Source organism: Micropterus dolomieu, linkage group LG07, assembly GCF_021292245.1.
Source record: "Micropterus dolomieu isolate WLL.071019.BEF.003 ecotype Adirondacks linkage group LG07, ASM2129224v1, whole genome shotgun sequence".
In the NCBI taxonomy this organism is placed as follows: domain Eukaryota; kingdom Metazoa; phylum Chordata; class Actinopteri; order Centrarchiformes; family Centrarchidae; genus Micropterus; species Micropterus dolomieu.
Genome location: NC_060156.1, coordinates 14893094 through 14917811, shown reverse-complemented (window position 1 = coordinate 14917811; position 24718 = coordinate 14893094). Strand labels below are relative to the sequence as shown.

The 24718-nt window shown below is 39.2% G+C and overlaps 1 protein-coding gene across 2 annotated transcripts in view; it reads left to right on the top strand.

Moving 5' to 3' along the window:
* gpc6b (glypican 6b) overlaps positions 1-24718 on the top strand; it is a 99906-nt gene that overhangs the window by 68527 nt on the left and 6661 nt on the right. For both annotated transcript variants that reach the window (XM_046054630.1, XM_046054629.1), the window contains 2 exons: positions 51-181; positions 3176-3319. In XM_046054630.1, coding sequence (XP_045910586.1) covers positions 51-181; positions 3176-3319 — 275 coding nt within the window. The remainder of the gene's footprint in view (positions 1-50; positions 182-3175; positions 3320-24718) is intronic.

The following is a 24718-nucleotide window of genomic DNA, read 5'->3' as shown; positions in this document are numbered from 1 at the left end:
CCCCCCCCCCCCCCCCCATCTCCCCACCTTTTTTACCACTGTTATGACAGATGCCATGCTGCTGGTGGCACAGAGGCTTGAGGGACCTTTCAACATTGAATCTGTCATGGAGCCTATTGATGTCAAGATTTCAGAGGCCATCATGAATATGCAAGATAACAGTGCCCAAGTCTCCTACAGGGTATGTCAATTAGGTTTATTCCCCAGAGAACAAAAGTAACACCTCAGACAGGTAGCTGAATTCTAACTTTTCTCAAACTTAAGCAAAACTAAAACTGCCTTTCCACCAGAAGTACCCAGGACTTTTTAGTCCCGAGATCTCTTTTCAAGAAACTAAAATGTTCCTTCTGCCTACTGTTGTGTGCGTTTCCACCCTGGTCTACAGTCCTGTGAAGATTAGGCAAATTAGCCAGCTGACATATAGGCTACGCTGTACAAAGCAATGACATCATTATTTAGTAACCACAATCCATGAGCAAAATTTACATCAGATTTGATTGGAATATAATAAAAACCTATAGGCCATGCTTGACCATTAAAAACAATGTTTTTTGTGGAGCCTAAGCTTTTTTGTGTGGGAGTATAATGAAGAGACACACAATAAAGTTTGTTACAAATTTAATAACAAACTGGATAAAACCATCAAGTTCATAAAAGAACTACAGCACAGAGAAAGAAACAAACATAAAATCGCCACAGTTTGGAAGGTTATTAAAACATTTCCAGCCAACAAGAGTTGCAGATCAGCTGCAGCACTCAAGTCTGTGTCCACCTGAGCGTCAGAGGAACATGATTTTAATGTGCTGTATTACTTGTTGTAATCAGCTGTTCCACTTGTTTTGGAGAAGAGGAGGCCGAGTTCGGCTCTGTGCAGAAACCTCCTGACTGATGAAAACTTAAAACAACAACTCTGGACCCAGAATTGACCCTTTGCTATGCCATGCCCCGAATACACAGCTGGCCAATCACAGCGCAGTATAGGTCTCGCTCTAACTGGGGTCAGACACTTTCATGGATGCGCTCCATTGACTCTAATGCAAAAAGGGTCATTTTCTAGCTTTTTTTGGATGTATTTTTCTAAGACAAGGTCAAACGCTGTTCCTGGGGCACTTGTAATAGTTATAGTCGCTACCCAGAGAGGTTGAAAGGAGAAGTACGATTTATTCTTTTTCTAAAACGTAAAATAAATCCAGAAAAATGGAGGCTGTGGACTGTTCCTAATGTAATGTTAGTTAGCTAACGCTAGCTTGTTGTCTTTTGTCTCAATCGTTGGGGGATGCAGTGGTTCACTTGTACTGTGAGAGCGGTAGGCTTTAGCTTCTTTCATATTTTTCACGTCGGTTTGAGTCAGTTTGAGTCAAGACGACAGCCTGAATACAACCTTCAAATGTATAATACAACTGCAAAACTGTCTGCTTCTTTCTGAGATCACTTTTTCCAACAAATTTGACAATATTTCTCTGGGGAGTGCAATAGTAGACAGTGGCAGCGCCGACAGTTTGTCGGACTTAGCAACAGTAACCAAGGGGGGCATGGCTTACCAAAGGGTCAATTAGCTTAACTCCATCAGCTGTGATGTGATTTATTGGTTTGCAAACAATTGTGGAAAAGAGTGGGGCAGTAGTAGAAAAACACCCGACATGCTCCATTTAAAGCCAGTTTTTTCCGATCCCAATTATTAGTAACCAATAAAACCGATGACCGATTTTTGGAACCGATATCCGTTTGCTGTAAAATCTTTAATCTTAGTGTCAAAATTTAGAATAACACAAACTCCAACACAAAACTTTGTTAAAAATAACAACATTACAGTTCATTGTCATGTTTAATCTTTCTAAATAGTAAATTAAATGAATTAGAGATCCATCCCAGAGATGAACTTGTTAACTATGATTGATAAATTATCATTATCTTTGTCTTTACCAGCTGCCATTTATATTGTATTTATTATTTTATATTGTTAGGATTTTATTGATACTATTTATTTGTTCTCTTTTTTATCTATACTCGTTATCTATACTAGTTTTTCATTACTAAATAATTGCCTTTTAAAAACATGTTATTTAAAACTTTATATAATCAGTATCTTGTCTGATCTCGTCTTGTTTATGACAAACTAGCTATTAGCCAAGTTAGCACATGTGCTTGTGTAAAATAAAAACACACGCCTTTTACTAGTATCTCCACTCACTTTGCTGTGTGTCTGCATGCAGAGCTCGGCTGAGAGAGGAGGGGAGGGGCTGCAGTGTGGAGGCTCGCTCGTTCTACTGGCTACTTCCACACAATAGTCAGTGTTGATAGGCTATTACTTGTGACTTGTAACCAATCAGCTGGTACTGTGGGCGGGACATTGTATTCACCACTCTGGGGGCTCGAGAAGACAGAGGCGGCTGAATCAGAGCCAAAGGAGCGCATTTATTTATTAATTAATTATATCGGCTATCTGTTTTTAAAATGACAGATGCAGATTATTGGAAAAATGCTGAATATCGGCCGCAATAATCGTCCAGACCAATTATTGGTCCACCCCTAGAAGAAACGCATTGAGTTCCTCCAAAGGTTCCTAGTTCCTAAGTATAGTTCCTTTGGTGGAAACGCGGCTTAAGAGGAGAGTTTGCTTTCAGTCACACTGGGCAGTGTAAGGTGTGTAATACACTTTCTGTCCAAGTTTAGGTTTTGTATTTGAATTATATGTTTCAATTTGGTCAGATAATCTTAGTTCAACTAACAGTAGTTAATGTGTTTCCTGTGTTTTACTGCACTTTTCTTTGCCCACAAAATTGTATTCAGAAAGAAAAAAAGTGGTTGTTGTAGGTGGTTGTGAAGATTTTTTTCTGCCTACACAGTTTTGGATGCCAGTTCTCATTCAGAGCTAAATGCTCTGTTGGCTTTCTCATGCAACAGATGCAGTTTTGTTTATGGTTTAAGTATATGTGGTATTTTCCCAAAAGCCTGTAAAAACTTAACTCTGTCATCTTAAATAGCATTGGTCACAGCCCCTAGTTGAATCACCTATCAACGTGGTTACCTCAACTTCACAAAGAGTACTGTCATGCTGGTAATGTGGGGTGAATGCTTCAGAAGACCTTAACAAAACAGCATGTTTTCCCTATTTTCTGTATCCAAAGTAATTTAAAGCCCTGACAGTTGGGTGCCCATGTTTTTGTAATTGCAGGTTTTTCAAGGCTGTGGCCAGCCAAAACCCGCAGGAATGACTAGGTCTACCCGTGGTGTTTCGGATGTGTTCAACGCTCGCTTCAGGCCGTACAGCCCAGAGGAGCGGCCCACCACTGCAGCTGGCACAAGCCTAGACAGACTGGTAAGGTGACAGAGCCAATGCTGCTGTTTTCAGGGGAGACACTGCTTCTGTGTAAACATCATTTGTCTTTCTGACTTGACACTGTTGATTAAAGCTGGTGATTTGCCACCGTAAGCCCCTGGAGCCGGAAATTAATTCTTTGTACTTGTCCTCCATTCAGGCCCCTCTATCGATTTGTGTTTGTTAACGAATCAACAGCTTTACCCCACGAGGGCAGTGGAAGGTGTGGTGCAGCGCACGTTCGGTGCCCTTCTTGTCTCTGTGTACTTGGCAAACAGAAAAGAAAGGCATGAAAGAGGAGATGAATAGATTTTGTGAGGCTGACCACATCAATTGTTTGCTGTAAAGCACACCTTTATTTTCTATCAGATTAGCTTTATGTTTGTTGGATTGGATCTTGATACATGGATTTCCATCTCAAACAACCTTGAAACCTAAAATGCTGCATCAGGGTAAAGGTTAACATGGAGCTGACAGACCAATTCAGCTGAGAGACAGTTCTCATCATGGATTACTTTTGCATCCACAGTGCCCTTCTTTTCTCCCCTCTAGCCTTTTTCAAAGTGACAAAGTTCAAATTGTATTTCAGTTATGTTGGTGTTTTGACATATTTTTATCAGAAACCGAAAAAATCTTTTTTGCAATATTGACTCTGTACCAAATATATTAAATCAGTTTAGTGAAACAGCAGTCTCACCCACAGTGTTTTAAATTTGCTAAATGAGTTAAGTTAATAATAGGTTATTTTGTTAATGAATACATCATTTTAATTTACATTTTTTGCTGGCTCTTTGCACAACAATAAATGAGTTATTTGTATTATTGAATAATAAACATGTTTTTTGGCACAATCTAATTAATTCTCCACACATTTTGATGTCTTCCATACAGCAGTTGCCTTTTTAGCTTTGCGTGTCCAGCAACAATTTCTTCCACCTACACTGAATTAATTAAGACTTTCTGTTTCCCTGCCTTTGTGCTGCAAACCAGAGGATTGTTTGGAATACGATGCAACACAGTGTAAGGTTCAAAATTTTATACTCATTTCCATCGTTTATGCTGACACTGTTGTCTGCAACTGTTTTGTGCATTATAACAAAATTATGTTTTAATATTGTGTGATTGGGAATACATTGTGTTCTGTACGTTAGAGATTTGCAGTAAACAAGCACAGTGACCTGTAAAGCCCAGTGGAATGCAACACTTAGTGTGCTAAGTGTCATTCTCATTTTCATCTCACATGGAAGTCAGTGTCACATAGTCTCATTGAATTTGCTCGATAATCGCCTCTGTGGTGTGTTATGGCATCATAGTATCAGCTGATAAACATGGTATTTAACACCACAGGGATTGAGATGGCATAGTGTCCTCACATTTAGTGAGGATTCCTCTCTGGAGATCCAACATGAAACTTTGTCAACCACCATTTCTATTCTAGACACATCCCAGCCCAAGACCCTCATTGCTTTAGCTAATAAAGTCAAGTCCTCGAGAAAGCCAACCAATCAGCAGGTGAAGTGCTCCGACAGTGCTGCCAGAGGAGGGAGCTGTTGGTGGAGGGAGTATTGCAGCCAGCATCTGCTCCAATGCGACAGTGAAGTGGGGGTTCCAGACTGCTCATGAATAACTGAGCAATTAGCCTGCTTGGAGAATCTCACAAGATGGAGCTCAATGACAGGAGTCTACTTCTGTCATACAATAACAAGACCGCTGTACCTGGGCATAAAATTCTGTTATCAACATCTGTGTGCCCAAGGAATCTATGCTGATCATAGTGACCACAGAAAGCAGCAAATTGTGACATTTCTGTGGTTCATGGAAAGAAAAAGAAAATGCTTGGTTTGTCTTTTGGCTCGGTCTCGCTCACATTCATCATTTCAGTCACGCAATCAGGTGTGAGCAGAAAATTAAAACTCTGTGCGTAGAATGAGGAATTTCAATAAGTGTTTGAATGCTTTTTGGAATATAACATTTCAAAGAAACTAGCAACAACATTAAGCTGTATTAACTCAGAGCCAAATACATTATACCTGCATTAGGGGCCGTTCAGATGTGATGATGTGGAAAACGACAGCTGTTCCGCTTTCATCCTTTTATCCAAGGTGCTTGGGAGGTTGCACTACTGTTGCACCTGCTGTTACTCAGCAACCAAAACTGCTGCGGGTTGGGTTGACTTAAGTTATCACGACACAAAATGCAACAATTGGTAACATAACAACAGCGCATCATCAAGCTCACCAGTTATCCCAATTTCTGAGCTGATATATGTCCAGGCGCTGTTCCTTCTGTTGGTGTAAAAGTAAGAACTTGACAGCTTGTACAGCTCTGGGTATCCCCGAACGAGTATAATCAGGTGTTCTTCCAACTTAAGTTTGGCTGACCTTTCAACTGGATGTTGTGAAGTTGATTAATTCTCTTCACATGACTTGCTGCATTTGAAAAAGTTGAGATTTTTCCATCTCGGTGCGCTACAGAGAACATAACAAATGCGCAGATAAGACGCAATATCTGCACAGCCCCGTAACTGATTTTCCTTTGGCCATTTGAGGGAACCAAAACAAGCTGTAAACTCAACACTGATGTTTTAAGTAATACAGCAAAGTTGCTAGCAAAAAGTTGTCTTTTTCACATCCAGCAGACACAGAGCAGCATTAGCATTCATTTAGAATCATGGTTCAGGCAACTTTACAAATAGTCTCGTAGCTTTTAGCATTGTTTTTGGTCTCTACTCATTTCTGTTGGAAATATCTAGCTTTTTTAACTACATGCTCCACTATGTTCGCCACTAGTCGTTATCTTTATCTTGCTGCTGTTTGATGCTGAATAGGTAGTGTCTAGTGGGTCTAAACAGCAAAAAAAAGAACCAGTGCGAGCTGACAAGCAGGTTAGCGACTTTATCCTGTCATTGTCTCTCTTCCCAAACACAAGTGTTGCAGTATGAGAGTCCTACCAGAAGAGAGGCTATCAAGTCATATGAGAACCACATACAACATTATTTATCAAATTGGTTCGGAATTTTTTTTGGCGTTCGGCCAACAATTTTCATTCAGTGCATCCCTACTGAAAACAGCAGCCTGCTGCATCTTTCTCAGCGGTGAGAGTGAATCAAAACAAGTTGTCGGCCTTAAACCAAAACAATGAGCTGAAACATAAAGCTCAGCAGACCTGCAGAATCATGTGATAATTCTTTGGTTCATCAATACAAACAACCCCTTTTACATACAAGTCAATAAAAATATTGATTATTGTTACTTTTATATACTGTGTAAAGTTGTATTAATATGTATAAATATGGTGCCGTTCTATTGTGACTAGATGCTGGCTCAAAGAATACTGAGACTGTAAAGTCTGTTATAAAACCTCCAACTTCTCACCAGAAGTATTAAGAAATAATAAAAAATCTTCAATATTATTTAAATGAATAGAAAAACAACTAACAACAGCTTTGTTTTCTTTGGTGACAAGTTTGTAGTCCATCTGGATTAGTTTTCCGATAATGAGCTGTGAAAAGAAGTGTTAAATACTGCATATAGTGCCAAAACAAAGCAGTGCAGCATCTGACCAAACCTCACTGACCTGGGACTACTTGTTGAAATAATTAGCTCAGGGGCATCCTGCTGGTGGAGTGGTTAAGAAGCAACCGCTATGTTCCATGTTCAATTTAAGGTTGGGAACCTTTGTTGCATGTTATCACCCCCTCTCATCACCTGCTCCGTCTCCTTGTTTCCTGTCTCTCTATTCCCTCGTATTATCAAACAAAGGCAAAAATGCAATAAAGATAAGTGTGACAAAAAGAGAGAAAACAGGCTGTCCTCCTCATGCATTATATCAGATGGCCTTTATAGTCCAAGCCACCACATGTCAGTCAAAACAGATGCTCAGAAACTTATGAGGATGGTATATGAGTACTTGAGTACTTACTTTAGTGTTCTCAACTAAAGATGGTACAGGGGTAATTTTTAATAAAATTACTTATTAATACATCAAATTTTCATTGCCTTATTGTCAATAGGCTCAAACCCCATTACAAATGAAGCACACACCTTGTTTTCTCTGCTGCTTGTAAAAGCCACTGCCATTCTGTTTTTAATGTGAGGACACCGGGTCGAATGCAACTCTGTGTGCACTCCCGAGCCTCTCAGACTACAGCGACAATACCGCAGTTAACAACATGTAGTCCACTAACACCATAAAGCATCCAACTCCCAGCAAAACACAGACTACACATAAGGATAAAAACAACAATAAAGTTTTATGTGCTGAAGCCCATCAGACCAAACAGATTTAGAAGATGGTGGGTAAAAACACAGTGAACATCAGAAAGGCTGGAGAAAACACGGAGAGAGTCACGTTAGCTCGCCGGCTAACGCTGTGCAGTTGCTAATGTTATCCTGTGTAAAGTTATAATGCTTTCCACATTACTTCACCAACAAATGCGACCCATATTACTATCCTGTGTACCTGCAAGAAAGGATGTAACCGTAAAAAACAACTGTGGAGCGATTTGTTTACTAGCCTGTGAGGTAAGGCAGGGCAGCCAGCTAATGCTGCATTAGCTCTGACCCGCCGCTGTCTGCTTTGTAACGTTCAGTTTAGATTTAGAACGTTGAGGTAACAGAGCCTGAACATGTCTGTGTGAAAAGCCGCAGCCGGCATGCCGGTGTTTCTGCGTTTATTGCAGGATCTCTGCATGAAAGTGGTTCTGTTTCGGATAACGCTCGCTCATGAGTTCAAGCGAGCACGCGTACGAGCACACACCTGGTTGCAATCTTAGAACCACACCGCTAGTGGCCGCTGAAAACTACATAATGCCCCTTTAAACATCACCTTCATTTTTGTTGAAATATTAACCTACTTTAATAGTTGCAGTGGTTTGTTCAATTTACATTGAATTATGTTGGTTGAGGTCATGTTTTAAGTACCACATACACCTGCTGTGAAGTCACTCCTGCAGCTTGCAGTATAACATTGGTAGTTACATAAGCAAGTGAAGGCATAGTTATAGCTTTACATTTATACATGTCTAACTTTTGATGTAGTTCTATTGAGGTCCTGCAGTTGACATGCAGTAAATGCATCACCACCTACTGCTGAGGTAGCTTGTTCACATGAGATCATCTTGTCAAAGGAAATTTCCATACCAGACACATTGTTAAAAAAACTAAACGAATGGAAGAAAAAACATTGCAATAATGATTGAAAAATAGAGGCTTTTCGGTTTCAAAAGTTAACTGCAGTCATAAAAAGAAAAATAAATAATATAATTTAATTTGATTTGTTACAGAAGGTGTACTATAATTAAAGAAAGAAACACAGGCTACTGAACTAAATAGAATCAGTCAAGGTTTTTTGAACACAAGGTGGTCGGCATCACTGAATCAGCGTGACTATGCCAAAATCCATGTTTTCGTTTTCTTGGTCACTTAAGTCATGCTATTTGTCAAATGAAGCCTGAAACAAGGGGGAATCTGCACTATGATTGCATAAAAAATAGAGGTGGTGTGGAAACATCACTATCTACTCTTTATATTTATGATTTTACATTTATTCTATTTACCTCTGCAGTGTCAGGAGAATGGTTTAACTGGTTGCTAGATCCAAATATTTTCTGTTGGTTTGGCTGAGGTTGTATAAGGATATATGCTATTATGTGTTTGGAATATAAACTGAGTAGTAGCACTAGGCATCACATGCATTTCCCCTCACTTAACATTGGATCCCTTTAGAGCTACAGTGAGACAGTTGGTCAGTAGGTGGCTTTTATGAATTATTTATAGTATTGAACAGATATTTTGTTGAAGATAGATATCTGTCTGCAGATGTTGTTGTTAGAAGATTTGCTATGGTTCTCAGTTTTGTTTTTATGTCCAGCATTAACAAAATACAGAAGGTCAAATGCAGGTTTTGACCAATAGCAGCTCTTTGAAGGCCTGGTACACCTGAGAAATATCACAAAATACGGTAAAGGATTGTGACTTTTGTTTTTACTGGAAGCATTCTTTTATTGTGCATGTCATAATTGAAACTGCTGCCTCTATGCTGTATGCTATAGGAAAAAGTATAAAGGTGTCATTAGTGTGGCAACATTTATGTGTTTATCTTGCAGCAGAGACCTGACTAGGTTGGTGAGAGGATCTTTGTTTTCCCACACATCCTGGCACAGGATAATTACCCATGACAGTGACACTGCTCAGCCTTGTGAAACTTGACAATACTTTAAAAGTGTCCTTTGATAAGAACTTTTTGTCTGAATTTACCGCTAAAGTTGTGAGTCAAAGAATGTGCAAGGAATGGTTGGGAGTGCTTGCGTTCATTTCTTCTGTTGCCTATAGAGAAGCCTAGAGTAGCGGGCCCACCTCCAGCTCAATGAGCCATGACTGTTTAATTGCCTGACATTCTGTCAGAGCACACACCCTCAAAGCTCTGAGAGAAATGGAGATTTAAAGTCCAAACAGGGGATAAAGGCACAACAGACTGTCAGGCTCGGAGGCACATTATAGATAAGAGGTGGCACTTTTAATTTGACATTTGTAACAAGTTTGGTGCAGTTCAATTTGGTGTAGTTTTTTTGGTCCTTTTTGTCTCCCTTGTGTAATACACGGTTCACATTTTATCAGTGCGGCCCTGTGAACAATAGGAGCAAGACACAAACAAGACTAGACTGTAGAAAGAGCTTGTAGGGAACAATATTTGTCAAAAATGAATCCTTTGATCCACAACTTATAGTCCATAAGTAATATTGGACCCTCTTTTTGCCTAGCGTTCAAAAGACACGTCTTGAAAGTCAGTTAACTGATGGAGACATCACTGGTGACTACAAGATTATTCATTTACATGCTCTTACCTGGTTATTAATAAATTAAATCCGACTCATCAATAGCCAGCATCCAACATTCTTGATGAATTGAGAAAGTTCTTTGTTAACACTAGGTCAGTTATTCTGCATGTGCAGAATTTCCCTGAAAAATACCTGTAATTTCTGGAGTTTTTAAAAGGATTCTATTGATTTAGACTGTTATTGCCACTTTCAATGTGTTTGTGTTTACTGCTACAAGATGAGACTGTTCTCAATTCACACAGAACAAAGTTTTCTTGCAACGGTGCTACCAGAGACAAAACAGGAGAAAATACAATTGAGCTTCTGATTATTAAAGTCCCTTTTTTGCTTACAAATGTTATTGTAAATGTATTTTTTTTACAAAATCTGATATTCACCTAAATGTTTTCATTTTCTTAAATTCAACTTTCACCTGTTTCTTAATATCTAAATAATTTTTTTCTGTGCACACAAATATAATGATCCAGAATACACATCAAATGGAAAAACTATAATTGTAAACAAATCCCCTTTCATCTGTGCAGGTATAATTTTCTCCTGCTGTTCTCCTTTCTCCATCTCTCTGCCTGTCTCACCCTGTCACACAATGTTTTGTGCTGCTGGATAAAGTAAACATTTTTGAAAACCAAAAACAACAATGAACAGTGGCTATCCAGCATGCATTCAGACATACACCCCAAGGTTAGTCTACACTTGCCACAGAAATTCCCAACTCCTGCTTGAAACAGAAACACACTTAACAAAATATAGTAGAAAATACTCTTCGTGGAAACTACAAGATACTCACAGTGGTTTCCAGCCTGGGGTCACAAAGTAAATATGAGGGGTCACATGATGATAAACAACATAAACAGAAAAATGTGTTTATTTTTCTAGATTTTGTCTAGTCTTGGCTTTTTTTTCTTGTGAAATACTGCTTCATTGTACTTTTCCAGGCCTCTAGTTTAACTGCTCACTCCTTTATGAAACTGAAATTTGATTTGCCAAGACAGAAGGGGAGAGGCAGAGATTCAAGTTCCACATAGATTTAAAATAATGACAGCAATAATAACAGGACTAATAATAATAATTGCAGTGTCAAGCTGGAAACATGGGGGCAGTTGGTGGTGACAGAAGGGGAAGAGAGAGACGGGAAAGCGTAGAACTACGGGAGAGGGAAGAGGTTGAGTTAGTTACATGCATTAATTGGATAAGAATGCATATGAAGGGGGAGAAGATGAGAGAGGAGCTTGGTGCATCATGGGGAGTCTCCCGGCAGTCTAGGCCTGTAGCGGCATAAGGGATGGTTCAGGGCTCACCTGAGCCAGCCCTAACTATAAGCTTTATCAAAGAGGAAAGTCTTAAGCCTGTTCTTAAATGCGAAGATAGTGTCTGCTTCCTGAATCCAAACTGGGACTTGATTCCGCAGGAGAGATCAAGAACTGTTTATGGGTGTTATATTCTCACGCTATTTGCCTCATTGTGCCAATGAGCATTTGAGGAGTCAGAAAGAGACAGTCGCTCTTGCCTTCTTGGGTAGCCCTCTCATTAACAATAATTTGCACTCGAATCTTAGTTTTCCTGTTTGCTTTTTTTCTTTAGGTACTCCAGTTTTCCACAACATACCATGCAGGTCAATAAACTGCTGTTAGGTTAGACTGTCTATATTTGTTAGCATTGCGAGAGACCAGTGATCTGCTCTCTCCTTGCTTTTAGCTAGTACGGTCTATATGTGATCCTGCCATCCATGACTGTGATTCAGAGTAAGTGTGTGAAGAGTACAATTCAATGGATGAAAGGTGCAAAAATGTAGTTCTGATCTGATTCAGAACAGTTTATCACGCTGCATACTGAAGCTTTTTATATGTGGTGTGTGGTGGAAACTGAAATCACTGTAATACACAGGTAATACATGGGTAACTTGTAATGGTATAACATTGAGTAAAACTGAATATTCGTGCACATAATCTTTTTTTACCTCTCATTCTTTGCCATGCTCAGTAGGAGACACTAAGTAAAACATCCGTGTGTGGTTTGTGAAGTCAGTTGACAGGAAAAAAGCACAACCACTCCTTTCCCCAAAATCTTGACCCTGGCATTATATTTCCGCAGTCTAGGAACATGTCAAGCCACTGAAACATTCTTGCTTTGGATACAGCTTAATGGAAGTAAAGTGGGCCTATCCACAGCTCCACTCTCTCTGAGTTGTTGTATCTACTGACTCTTGCCCAAACCATGCAATTATGTAGATTCCACAGATTCTAACATAACTCATACTTTTTCTAAGACCACACAAAAATAAATAGTCTAGAAGTGCATATGTGGCATGATAGTTTAGGGCATTGTTTGACTATAAATTAAACAATTCCGTTTGTAAAGGGGTGGCACTCGAGCATAAATATTCAACTGCAGTAAAATTAAAACTTGACAAATTCCACATATACCTTTAAATGTGAATCATCAAACCCCTTCAGCACCAAAACATGTTTTGTCTGGCTAGTTGTGTAGCCCAGACACATTTTGACGATTTATTACCGGAGAAATGTGGACAACAAGCATGAGTTGAAAATGTTCAATAGTGGCTGTATGATGGGTATTATGGAAGGCCAATAACCTTTCTTACATTTAGAATCATAATCAGTTCCCTTTTAAAGCTAACCACCTGTGCAGTACACACTAATCATGCTTCTATACTAGTTAGTGGTCTTTTAAATTTATTTTAAACATGAAAGACAAAAACATAAATAGCTTACCAGAGCAAACATCATGTCAAGGCACATTTTGTTTCTCAAACAGCTGTGTTTACTGTTGGTGAAGTGAGAGAGAAAGTGACATCTATTTCTAAGCATGATACTCTGGTCTGACACACCACATGCAGATCGTCTACATTTCACGATAGGCAAGTTTGTTCCCACACTGCAGTGATAGTACTGTATGTTCTCTTTATCAAACGTTCATATTAGTGTCTCAGAAGAGCCAACATGCAGAACCACTATCTACTGACTCAGGTCTTTTAAAGGACATTTTGAAGCTTGATGTTAAGTTTACTGCTTGTGGCCTGTTAGGGAAACAGGGGAGGTCGGGTGGACCTGATGTGGGAGAGGGTTGAATGCCAGGAATTGAGATCCTGGGACTTCCTGAGAGTTCTACAGGTGCTGGTCATATAATTAGAATATCATCAAAAAGTTGATTTATTTCAGTAATTTCATTGAAAAAGTGAAACTTGTATAATGTATACATTCATTCCACACAGACTGATATATTTCAAGTGTTCATTGCTTTTAATTTTGATGATTATAACTGACAACTAATGAAAACTCCAAAATCAGTATCTCAGAAAATTAGAATATTGTGAAAAGGTTCAATATTGAAGCCACCTGATGCCACACTCTAATCAGCTAATTAACTTAAAACACCTGCAAAGGACTTTAAATGGTCTCTCAGTCTAGTTCTGTAGGCTACACAATCATGGGGAAGACTTCTGACTTGACAGCTGTCCAAAAGACGACCATTGACACCTTGCACAAGGAGGGCAAGACACAAAAGGTCATTGCTAAAGAGGCTGGCTGTTCACAGAGCTCTGTGTCCAAGCACATTAATAGAGAGGCGAAGGGAAGGAAAAGATTTGTGTGCAAAAAAAAGTGTACAAGCAATAGGGATAACCGCACCCTGGAGAGGATTGTGAAACAAAACCCATTCAAAAATGTGGAGGAGATTCACAAAGAGTGGACTGCAGCTGGAGTCAGTGCTTCAAGAACCACCACGCAGAGACGTATGCAAGACATGGGTTTCAGCTGTCGCTTTCCTTGTGTCAAGCCACTCTTGAACAAGACACAGCGTCAGAAGCGTCTCACCTGGGCTAAAGACAAAAGGACTGGACTGCTGCTGAGTGGTCCAAGGTTATGTTTTCTGCTGAAAGTAAATATTGCATTTCCTTTGGAAATCAAGGTCCCAGAGTCTGGAGGAAGAGAGGAGAGGCACAGAATCCACGTTACTTGAAGTCCAGTGGAAAGTTTCCAGTCAGTGATGGTTTGGGGTGCCATGTCATCAGCTGGTGTTGGTCCACTGTGTTTTCTGAGGTCCAAGGTCAACGCAGCCGTCTACCAGGAAGTTTTAGAGCACTGACCAACTTTATGGAGATGCAGATTTCATTTTCCAACAGGACTTGGCACCTGCACACAGTGCCAAAGCTACCAGTACCTGGTTTAAGGACCACGGTATCCCTGTTCTTAATTGGCCAGCAACCTTGCCTGACCTTAACCCTATTGAAAATCTATGGGGTATTGTGAATAGGAAGATGCGATACGCCAGACCCAACAATGCAGAAGAGCTGAAGGCCACTATCAGAGCAACCTGGGCACTCATAACACCTGAGCAGTGCCACAGACTGATCGGCTCCATGCCACGCCACATTGCTGCAGTAATTCAGTCAAAAGGAGCCCCAACTAAGTATTGAGTGCTGTACATGCTCATACTTTTCATGTTCATACTTTTCAGTTGGCCATTTCATTTCAACATTTCTAAAAATCCTTTTTTTGTATTGGTCTTAAGTAATATTCTAATTTTCGGAGATACTGAATTTGGGATTTTCATTAGTTGTCAGTTGTAATCATCACAATTAAATGAAATAAACATTTGAAATATATCAGTCTGTGTGTTTGTATATAATATCCAAGTTTCACTTTTTGAATGGAATTACTGAAATAAATAAACTTTTTGATGATATTCTAATTATATGACCAGCACCTGTAGTTAATATCTGCTACTGTTTCCAGGGATAAATACCACCGGGAACCCTGGAATTTTAGAATTTAGCATTTAACAAGTACATGCCACAGATTTGTTAACTTAAATCATTCGACACAGTGACAGAATCAGTCAGGATCTAACTTAGCAGATAAATCAGACAATCAAATATGAGATCAATGTGTTTTCTTTCATCTCTAAGACAGTCTACTTTTAAAACAAATTGCTGCTACCACATAAAATAATAAATACTGAAGAAAAACATAATTAAATAAAATATTTTTTGCAGCTCTGTTGTTAAAATCAATTTAAATTATGGCAAGAAATCCTGGGAAAAGAGTGATATATATTCCCAGAAAGTAAGGATTTAAACATTTCAGAAAATCCTTCAATCTTAAAGTGGAATCATAGACATAAATAAGAACGGTGGTGATGGGGCAGTGGATAAGACTATGCTTTTGGTGTGAGAGACCTGGGTTCAATCCCCCACTGTGACCCATCCACTAATGTGTCCCTGAGCAAGACACTTAACCCCTAGTTGCTCCAGAGGCATGCAACCTCTGACATGTATTGCAATTGTAAGTTGCTTTGAAAAGTGATGCCAATGTGGAAGTGCCTCAAAACTGCATTCTTTCTAATAGCCAGCAGGAGTCGAGTCCACTGGTCACAAGTCCAATTGTGTCGAAGTCTATGTAAAAATTACCCTCTCACTTGATATATTACCTCAGTAAAGATTTTCCTGATGAGTTTGTGGTCTCAATTGCTAGTTTCAAGTCTTCTTCAATGCAGCATGATGTTCATTTTGTAAATTATCCACAAACCAATGGGTGATTTCATGGTGGTTTCATCCACTTTTTATATAGTCTATGAGTGGGATGAACAAGTGGTAGCTAAAGTGGCTGAGAACGACTGAAACATTTATGAACATACAGCAAACACTCTTCAAGTGTATCTTTTTAATTGACTTATTTTAACACATTAGACTAAGTGATGTTATTTGTTGAGATTAGCTTCTTGTGGGGGAAAAATATTTCAGATAGTGGGACACCCAGTAACTCCCAGGAACTGCAATTTAAACTACTATAGCCTTATATTCAGCCTTCAGTCTGCTAATCATAAACTTGCACAAGTAAACAGATCTTTAACAGAGGAGTTTAGACTATATTCTCTGAATGCTAATTAGAGACAGAAGAGACGTAAGTAGTTTAGGTCCCCCCTCAGAGGAAGATCCTGCATTATGTATGATATCTGTTAATGAATGATCTGAATTCAGATTAATGTTTAGTCTGTACATGTCAGGTATGTCAGTACAACTACCTTTACTATTACTGTCAAACATCTGCAATATTCCTGTTCTAAACGTATCATTATACCAGACTACTAGTCCACTACATTTCTGAAGGAAATATTGCACTTTTTACTTCATTAAATGTATTATAACTATATTGGTAATTAGAATTTAAATTGCATCAATATTTATATTAAATAATAGAAAATTGATTATTATTGCTATTATTTAATAATTAATAATAGAGTTTAACTTGTGTTAAATTCACCTTCGGGCACCACTCTTGAAGTAGAGAAAGTGAACCAATTAATTCATTTAGTCTCAGAAAATATACTAAACTCTGATTAATAATTAAATACTATATCCAAAATGACCATCAGTAGCTAGTAGGTTGAAGGATTTGGAGTTCTACATCGAGGTTGGCGATATATTCACTCTTATGCAACATTAAATAAAGCATGTATATCCATAAACATTTAAGATAAGCAAAAGCAAAGAGATGAAACATAATTAAAATGCACTAAACTAAAGAACAAAAGGTATGTGTGTGTGTGTGTGTGTGTCTGAGTGTGTGTGTGCGTGTGTGCATGTGTGTGTGTGCGTGCGTGTGCGTGCACACGTGCATGTTGAGTGCATGCCAAAATGAATGTGCGTCTGTTTCTTTGATCTGCACCATATGTTCAGCATGCACAAGCAGGGATACACGTGTTGCAAACAAAGGAAAGTACAGTTAAGTGTGAATTTTGTTTTCTCTCCACGTGTGCGTTTGAGGCCAAATCAGAGTTGTATGTGTGTGATCTGTGTCAGATAATGGTGTGAAGTAAAAAGGCATTAGTTAGCATGCAAAGAATGTGTCTGTGGAGCATAACATTACCTACATCAGTTTTAACCATGAAAACGATCATAACAATAAACCTCAGTACATGTACATTTATCAAAGCTAAAAAGTCCTGTACTTAGTACACTATTAAGCTAAGTGAAGGTATATAATTCCCTGGTATGCTACTTGTTAGCTGGCAGTACAGCTAACAGCAGCGCACGCTAGGAGTGGCTACAGTGAAGATGGGTCCCAGAGAAAAGAGAGAGAATGGAAGGGCAGCTGGCCCTTTTATTGACCTGATGATGTCACAGGTCATAGGTCCAACTGACCAATTGTTGGGAAAGCTGGGTCCATGGATGCAATTCAAATCTAGAGGTCAATTCCTTAAGGATTGTGAGAGACTAAGGCCCCATCCACACTACATTCATTTTTGTTTAAAAACGGAGTTTTAAAACAAATACGGTCTCCGTCCACAGCTGCTTTTTAGCTGTGTATCAGAGTTGATCTACGTCTAGATTAAAATGACTGAAAAAGGCCCATCTAGTGGCTGTTCATGTACACTGGCCATGCGCGTGCCGGTGCAAACATGAAGCAGATGGGCTATTACGTAGTTACAGAAGATTTGCCGAAAGAAAAAAGTAATGCAGATGAAGAATCACACCAGATTTTATTATGCATGCACCAATAACGAGATGGAACTGTTACTGACTGTAACACAGGGTGACTGTGGCAGAGGAAAACAGACTGGCAATCGTCGCAAAGTAAACGGCTACATGCAGAGTACAAGTGTAGATTATAAGTGTTATTTGCACAGTACAAAATATTTTAACAAAAATACCAAATCAAAAACTCTAAGACCCATTTAGAGAGCCAAACCTGAGTGTCTGCGTCATCGTTTCTGAAGTCCTCCGTTTTTGCCCGTCTTCACTAAAATGGAGTTTTAAAGCGAAAAACAGGGTTGGCAGCATTCGCCGTTTTAGTCTGGACGGGAGGTTCAAACGTAGCAAAATGTCTCAGTTTTTAAACGAAAACGCAGTAATGTGGATGGGGCATGAGTGCAATGGCTCAAAGGTTTAGGTCACACAAATGAACAAATTCATCTGTAAAGTCCCCTTGGTCCCAACAATTATATTACTACTATTACAGTTATAGTTACAAATGACTTTGCACATAATGATTTTACTGACAAAATATATGTAATAAATCAGTTTACATTTTATGCTATTCATAAATTGTGGTTTTACTGCTTTTGCAAAAGTAAAGGATCTGAATAATTCATCCAAAACTGACTAGACCTATCTGCATGGTCACACACCCACCCAGGTTTATTAAGTGTGGATTCTTTAATTCATCATATAAAAATGCAATATTGTATTATTTGTCTTGCTGCCACTGTTTTACATTCAGCGAATTGGGTATCTGTAATGCAGAGGAATATGTGCATGTCAAATTTGGATGTGGAGAACTGATGCCCGTTAACAGCTCCCGCTCTCAAAAACAGCACCATTGCAGGTTTATGTCAAAATATGCAAAAATGCACATGTCAGCCATCAGTTTGATCCCTAGACCTAGGAACAGAGAGCACTGAAAGGTGACATACATCTCCTACCCTGTTAACTCAGTATCACTGATGGCGCCTATAACCCCCAGCTGCTCCTGTGGAGCTGCTCAGTGGCCAACAGATCAGACTGTCTTTGAACTGAACAACTTCCACTTGTCAGCGTAAGTGATAGTGTGAGTGTGGAGCAGGGCATTCCTTGAAATAAGCTTCATTGAATCTGAAGTTTTTTTTTTTAAAAAAAGGGCCTGTTTGTGTGGGTGTGTGACCATGTAGATGAGTCACTCTTCTTGCACACCACATATCATGTTGTTGTTCAGTCAAGACTGCATACTCTGTTTTGAATGGACCTCTGGGATCTGTACTATATCAAAACCCACTTAAGGTGACGAGTAACCACAGTAACCACAAATCCACTCATCCACCAAAGCAAAAGATGAATTCCAGGATAAGCACTTCAGGATTTGTATTACACATTATAACAAAAAGCAGACACAGTTGTGGCTGTGAGAGGGGTTCTCTGATTGAGTGAGTTAAAAGTCTCACCCTTAGAGAGAGAGAAAGGAGCTGGGTATGTCGATGAATAAAAAGCAGAGCCCTCCCACATCATAAAAAATAATAAAGGGATATAATTATATAATGCATCTGAGGAAGATGCAAGGGGACGTATCCCTTGCTGACACATCTCAATCAGGTTATCAGAGAACGGTGGTACTTTCTGACCTTGGTGCTGTCGTGAGATGAAGACATTACACATGCTGTATTAAGCCAAAAGGTGCAGCCACAATAAAATATTTATCATCCATAGTTCATTGTTGTCATTCACACGGCAATATCAGTAATGTCAAGGAGACCAGCAGAATTAGAACGCTGTGAACTTACAAGTTTCTGTTGAATATAAAAATATATATATACTGTAGTAGAAAACCCAGGCATCACATACTGTACATACAGTTTAATGGCAGCAACATGTTAAATGTTTTTATTTTATCATGATGTTATTTCAAACTTTTTTCACAACACTTTCACTAATGTTAGGTTGGAGACCTAACTTAGCTGTTGGGCGACAATAGAAAGCTCAAGTTTACTCAAAACCTGTCTGATTGGCTCGATGTTGGGTAAATTTGGTTTATCAAAGATGCTAGCAAAGCAACACAGTAACACACAACAGAAATGTCAGATTGCTCAGACCATGTTTAATAGTTACAGTTACGGCTGAAAATGACTATAGAAATAAACAAATTTGCCAATTTTACATATCTCCCCAATTCAAATCAGCTGTCAGAACAACCCATGAATTTAACAATTCATCCTCCTTAAAATCAGATCCCACGTCAACCAGCGTTTATAATGCCAAGAGACTAAAATCTTTCTCAAAATTTTAATTAAAATCATTCCATGCATTGACCCTTCTTTCTTAGCGACTAATGCTGGTGCCATAAAAGCTCTGCTACTTTTCATATCTGTCAATACATTAATGAGGCACATTGGCCCCATTACACTCTAGGCAGCCTGCCTCTCTGGGGAACAAGGGCAGCAGGGAGAGAGCAGGCCTGCTGATGATTGCTCTGTTTTCCACAGAGCATAGCTTCCCTTTAATCATCTCGCTTTTTCAAACTTCACTGTCGTAGCCTTGGGCAACTCATAAGCGCAAACCCACCAGTATTTCATCAATATTCTGTCATATTTTTCTTACTGTGGGATCATTGTGTGATAAAATCTGCTCACCACGTACCATACTCCATAGTGCCTAACTGTGTAGATGCCATGGGACAGAGAAAATGGTTTGTGGCGGTTTTAAGTAAAATGGGCTACATTGGGTTTGTTGTGTGAAATATGGAGCAATACAATTTTCAAGAGGCCAGTGAGGGTTAGGTTCTATCAACACCTGTGCACTGACTCATGACTAATGAAGCATTACTTTAATCATGGTGTTACAAATGTCCGTAAAATCACAAGGGAGAGTTGCATTTGCATGAGTTTCAAAGTTAACATTTTTTAATTAATATATGTTTTGAGATTATTACTCAGTAGAGTGATCAAACCTGATCAAATTTGCCTAAAGAGACCAAAGTTGTTAGTTTGTAATTGTGCGACTCTTGTAATAACACAGCTTCTGCTATTTTTGGAACCAGCATTATTTCCTTTTTGTGTTTTTCAAGGTACACAGACTCACCATCACATTAAATTAAAGGCAAGATGAATTATTTCTCTTACAACAGCTATGAAGACTGCTGAAAGTTGAAAATAAAGTTATGTCTCCGGGGTATCACAGAACTGTGCGGTTAGATTCAGTATTCAGCTTTCTCTTACTGAAGTATGGAATAAAACTAAAATTTGACACTGTAGTCAGACAGTGTGGCAGCAAATCCAATATAATGTACTTGTGCAATTACATCAGCAAACTGTATACAATTTTTTTTTAAGGTACCAGTTTTTATGTATAACACTGATATGTGATAAATATTCATTACTTTTGTTTATTGCTTCAATAGTATCTGTATCCTTCCCTCAGTTTCTGTCAAATGTACGATTAAGATTGATCTCACAGCATTTCCGCTATTGTTCAAAACCGTGGCTGAAAAATCAAAACAAATACAAAATAATTGCTAGTTTTGAATAACAATAGGATTTCACTTTATGTCAAGTATCCATTCTTAGGAAGCAGCATCTCACAGTGCTGTCACCAGGAGATATAAGAAAGATAAATGCACTGCTCTGGCTGAGGCTTTGTCGAGATCCATGTTAAATCATGTTGTAGTATTCTGTTGTGGCAGATTTATGCTGGGACATAATCAGTTGTAATCAAGGGAAACAAGGAGGGCGGCTCCAGCTGAGAGTTGAAAAAAGTGCATTGGCCCCACGGAATGATGCTAAAAATGGTTTTATCTTGAACACATGGTGTGTCGCCCGGCAGCGGAGAAGAGAAACCACTGCTGCACTGTCATATCAAACCGCTTTTTAGTTTGCAAGTGGTTGTGCTGTTTTCTAACCATCATTTGCTTTGGTGTACCATTCCCATCTGTGTGAGTACTGCTAGACAAACAGCTGGGCAGTGTCTTTCTAGTCTCATCTATTGTGGAGTCACAGAGGGTCCTTGCTTTGGTCCTCTGTTGATGGATACTGATTGGATGAAAACTGCCCATCTAAACGCACTCTGGTAGTTACCTGCTCTAAGCAACACCAGCAGTCACCTTTGAGGTGAATGTTTCCAGACAAGGACAAAAGAGACCTGACAAAGGGGTGACAACCGCTACTAAAAACATTATCACAGAGGTCATTTACTTGGTTTGCTTTGGGCTAGCCAAGATTATTTCTACTCTACTGATTTTTTTAATGTGCTAACATGCTTTAGAGCCAGATGGCAGGTCTTGGTTGAGAGAATTTGCTGTTTATGGGTAGCCCTGAACCAATGAGGAGGGCTTTATAACGTGTTAGACACCAGATTAAATAGCCCTGTCCAGGGACATACACCCACAGGGCCTCAGCACCCTGATACTTGACACTGTGGCAGTTGATCGTTTGGCTACATTACCACATAGTGCATCCAGACTTAGAGAGCAGCATGTATTAGTTTTTAGGATTGGCTCTGTCAACAATATAACTTGATCAAGAATGTGATGAAGAGGCAGAGTTATTCTTACTGCGGCCTTCCTCCTTGTGAGAAACTATTCAGTCTGTCCTCAAAGTGGTCACTGGTCAGGGAGAGACTTATGGCATGGCCAAGGTCTTGGTATGAGCAGAACCGACTCCCTGACCCCTGTAATTGAGATGCAGGAAGAAAACTGCATTCGTATCAAATGAAAAACTATTTTAACGCAGACAGGAGGAGCAGTTGCCAGGGAAAATAAGTTGATCGAGGAGTTGTCTGTCCCTTGTGGTTAAGTGGCGAGACCTGCTGCCGAGTCTATGATTAGATTGAACATGCACTAATTTAGCTCAGACTTGCTGCAGAGGGATGTTCTCTGTGTCAAGCGGCGACGACATCCCCAGATAGATGCTTGAAAAAGGACTAGCTGTTAATTTAACAAGATAGAGGTGTTTTAACTAGCATGAAACAGAATGCCCGACAAGCTGCTTGTTTGTGAGCGAGAGAAAGGGATATTTACCAGCTGAATGAACAGCCAGGGGAGACACTGAGCACTGTAGGTCAGCTTCGACAGCGCTGTGAGCATGATGTGTTTTGAGAGTAAAAGTTAGAGAGATAGTCTGGCCACACATATCTTTTTTTTTCTTTTTTTATTGAAAGGCAGATAGCACGTCCGGGCATCGTCCCATGGCCAGATAAGAGATTAGCCCCCTGTCATTGTGTTGTTGCCAGGACTGCAGCTTCAAAGCCAATGACACGTCAGCTTTTGATCTGAGAATAGGCAAGGGCATCTGAAAACCGCTGGTCAAAGTACAGTTCACTCACATTTCTGTGCTGAACTGAAAGGTGGCACACAGCTGACACCCTGTTGACGCGCAAACAGAAAAACTCATGACCTGCCCGTGTGCGCACTGAGCTGCACACACACAAAACCAAGCCTGATGATAAATATTGTAAGAGACACTTGGAGTATGTGTAAACAGAGAATTTAGGCCTACTAACACCATTATCTCACTGACTCATGCTGTTGTTTTTGGAAATAATTATTCTCTGTAAACATTTTCTCATGTTTGTCCATTCAAGCTAGCCAATTACCTTTTACAGTGAGTAAACGTACTGTACATCCAGTATGTTTGGGTGGATTTTATCTGTGGTGAAAAAAATCACTTATAAATGTGTGGTTATGTTTGGATAATGGCACGCTAAGCTGTGGCTACTTTTCAGTGCTGTTTACGGCTAAATGGATCTTCTGTATTAGTTTAGCTGTTTGGTAAACTTCCTGTTTTCCTGTTCCTGAGATACAGAGAGAAGAGAGGAAGAAAGAGAGAAGAAAATTATAGATATTGATTACATTTATGATTTAATTGATTATTAAATTATTAACAGATGAATCATTAAGTGGCAGAAAAATTAAGATCAATTACAATCATGCTCTGCTGCCCATTTCCGCAGTGGTACTCGAGATATTACAAATGAAAACATGGAGTAAAGGTGGAAGAGGACAAATGCTATACAGCCCAGAGAGGACTGAGCATGCACTATTATATCACAGTTGAGAGAGAGACCAGGGGCTTTATTCACAAAGCTCCTCAGGATAGGAGTCTGGCCTAAGATCACGGGTCAGCTAGCCGTGAAACCTTCACTTTCACTTAGGACTGTAGTAACAGAGAGAAAGAAGAAATGGAAAAGAGACCACAGCCATAGTAAGGGGGTCAGAGAGAGAAACTTGTGTATAATATATGGTTCATGACAGGTATGCAGACAGAGGGCAAATGAGAAATAATGTCTGAGAAGGAGCAAAACTACACCTTGCTGCAGCTTTACATCCTCATCGTTTGAATTGATGCTTAATCATAAATTATTGCTCTCCTTGTTTTAGCTAAACACAAGCACTTCTAAAGGATGCAACACTTCAACAATGTTCCTTGATTACCATAAGCACACACAGTGCCCTGAAGCCGTAAATACTCACGAAAGAAGCAAATGTGTATTAATCCACTGCTGAAAATAGTTCCCCACAGAAACAAATTGTACTTCTGTTTGAGTAAGATTTGCTAAAAAACTACTGTGCCCAGCTGTTTAAGGAAGCGTTTTATGACAATGAAACTTAAAACCATTTGTAAAGATTTACATCTTCAATATAAACCAATGAGCTTTGAGTCCACAGATAGGGTTAGGAAGTCAGAAAGTATTAGAAGAGAGACTAAAGTGTGAGTTTGGTCTTTTGATGGGGTTTGTTGACTACACCAGGTTTCAAAGGTTTGTTCAGTAAATTTTCCAAAGCGTAAGTTGAACAACTTTACATTTTCTTACATTTGCATTGTTTTTAATCCCTAATGTGAATATCTAACAGTACCACTGTAATGTAAATTATAGGAATAAAAATTTAATACAGCTGTTAATTCTAAAATTGTAAATCCAATTACCTTTGACTTTCTCAATAGCTTGTTAGAAAACCTTCATAGTCCTCAATGTGAAGCAGAAAATTCTATTACAGTTCTTTCCTAAAACACATGCATTTTCACAAAATTGTTGGGAACATTATACATCATGCCTTAAAGAAGCATAGAATATAGATGTG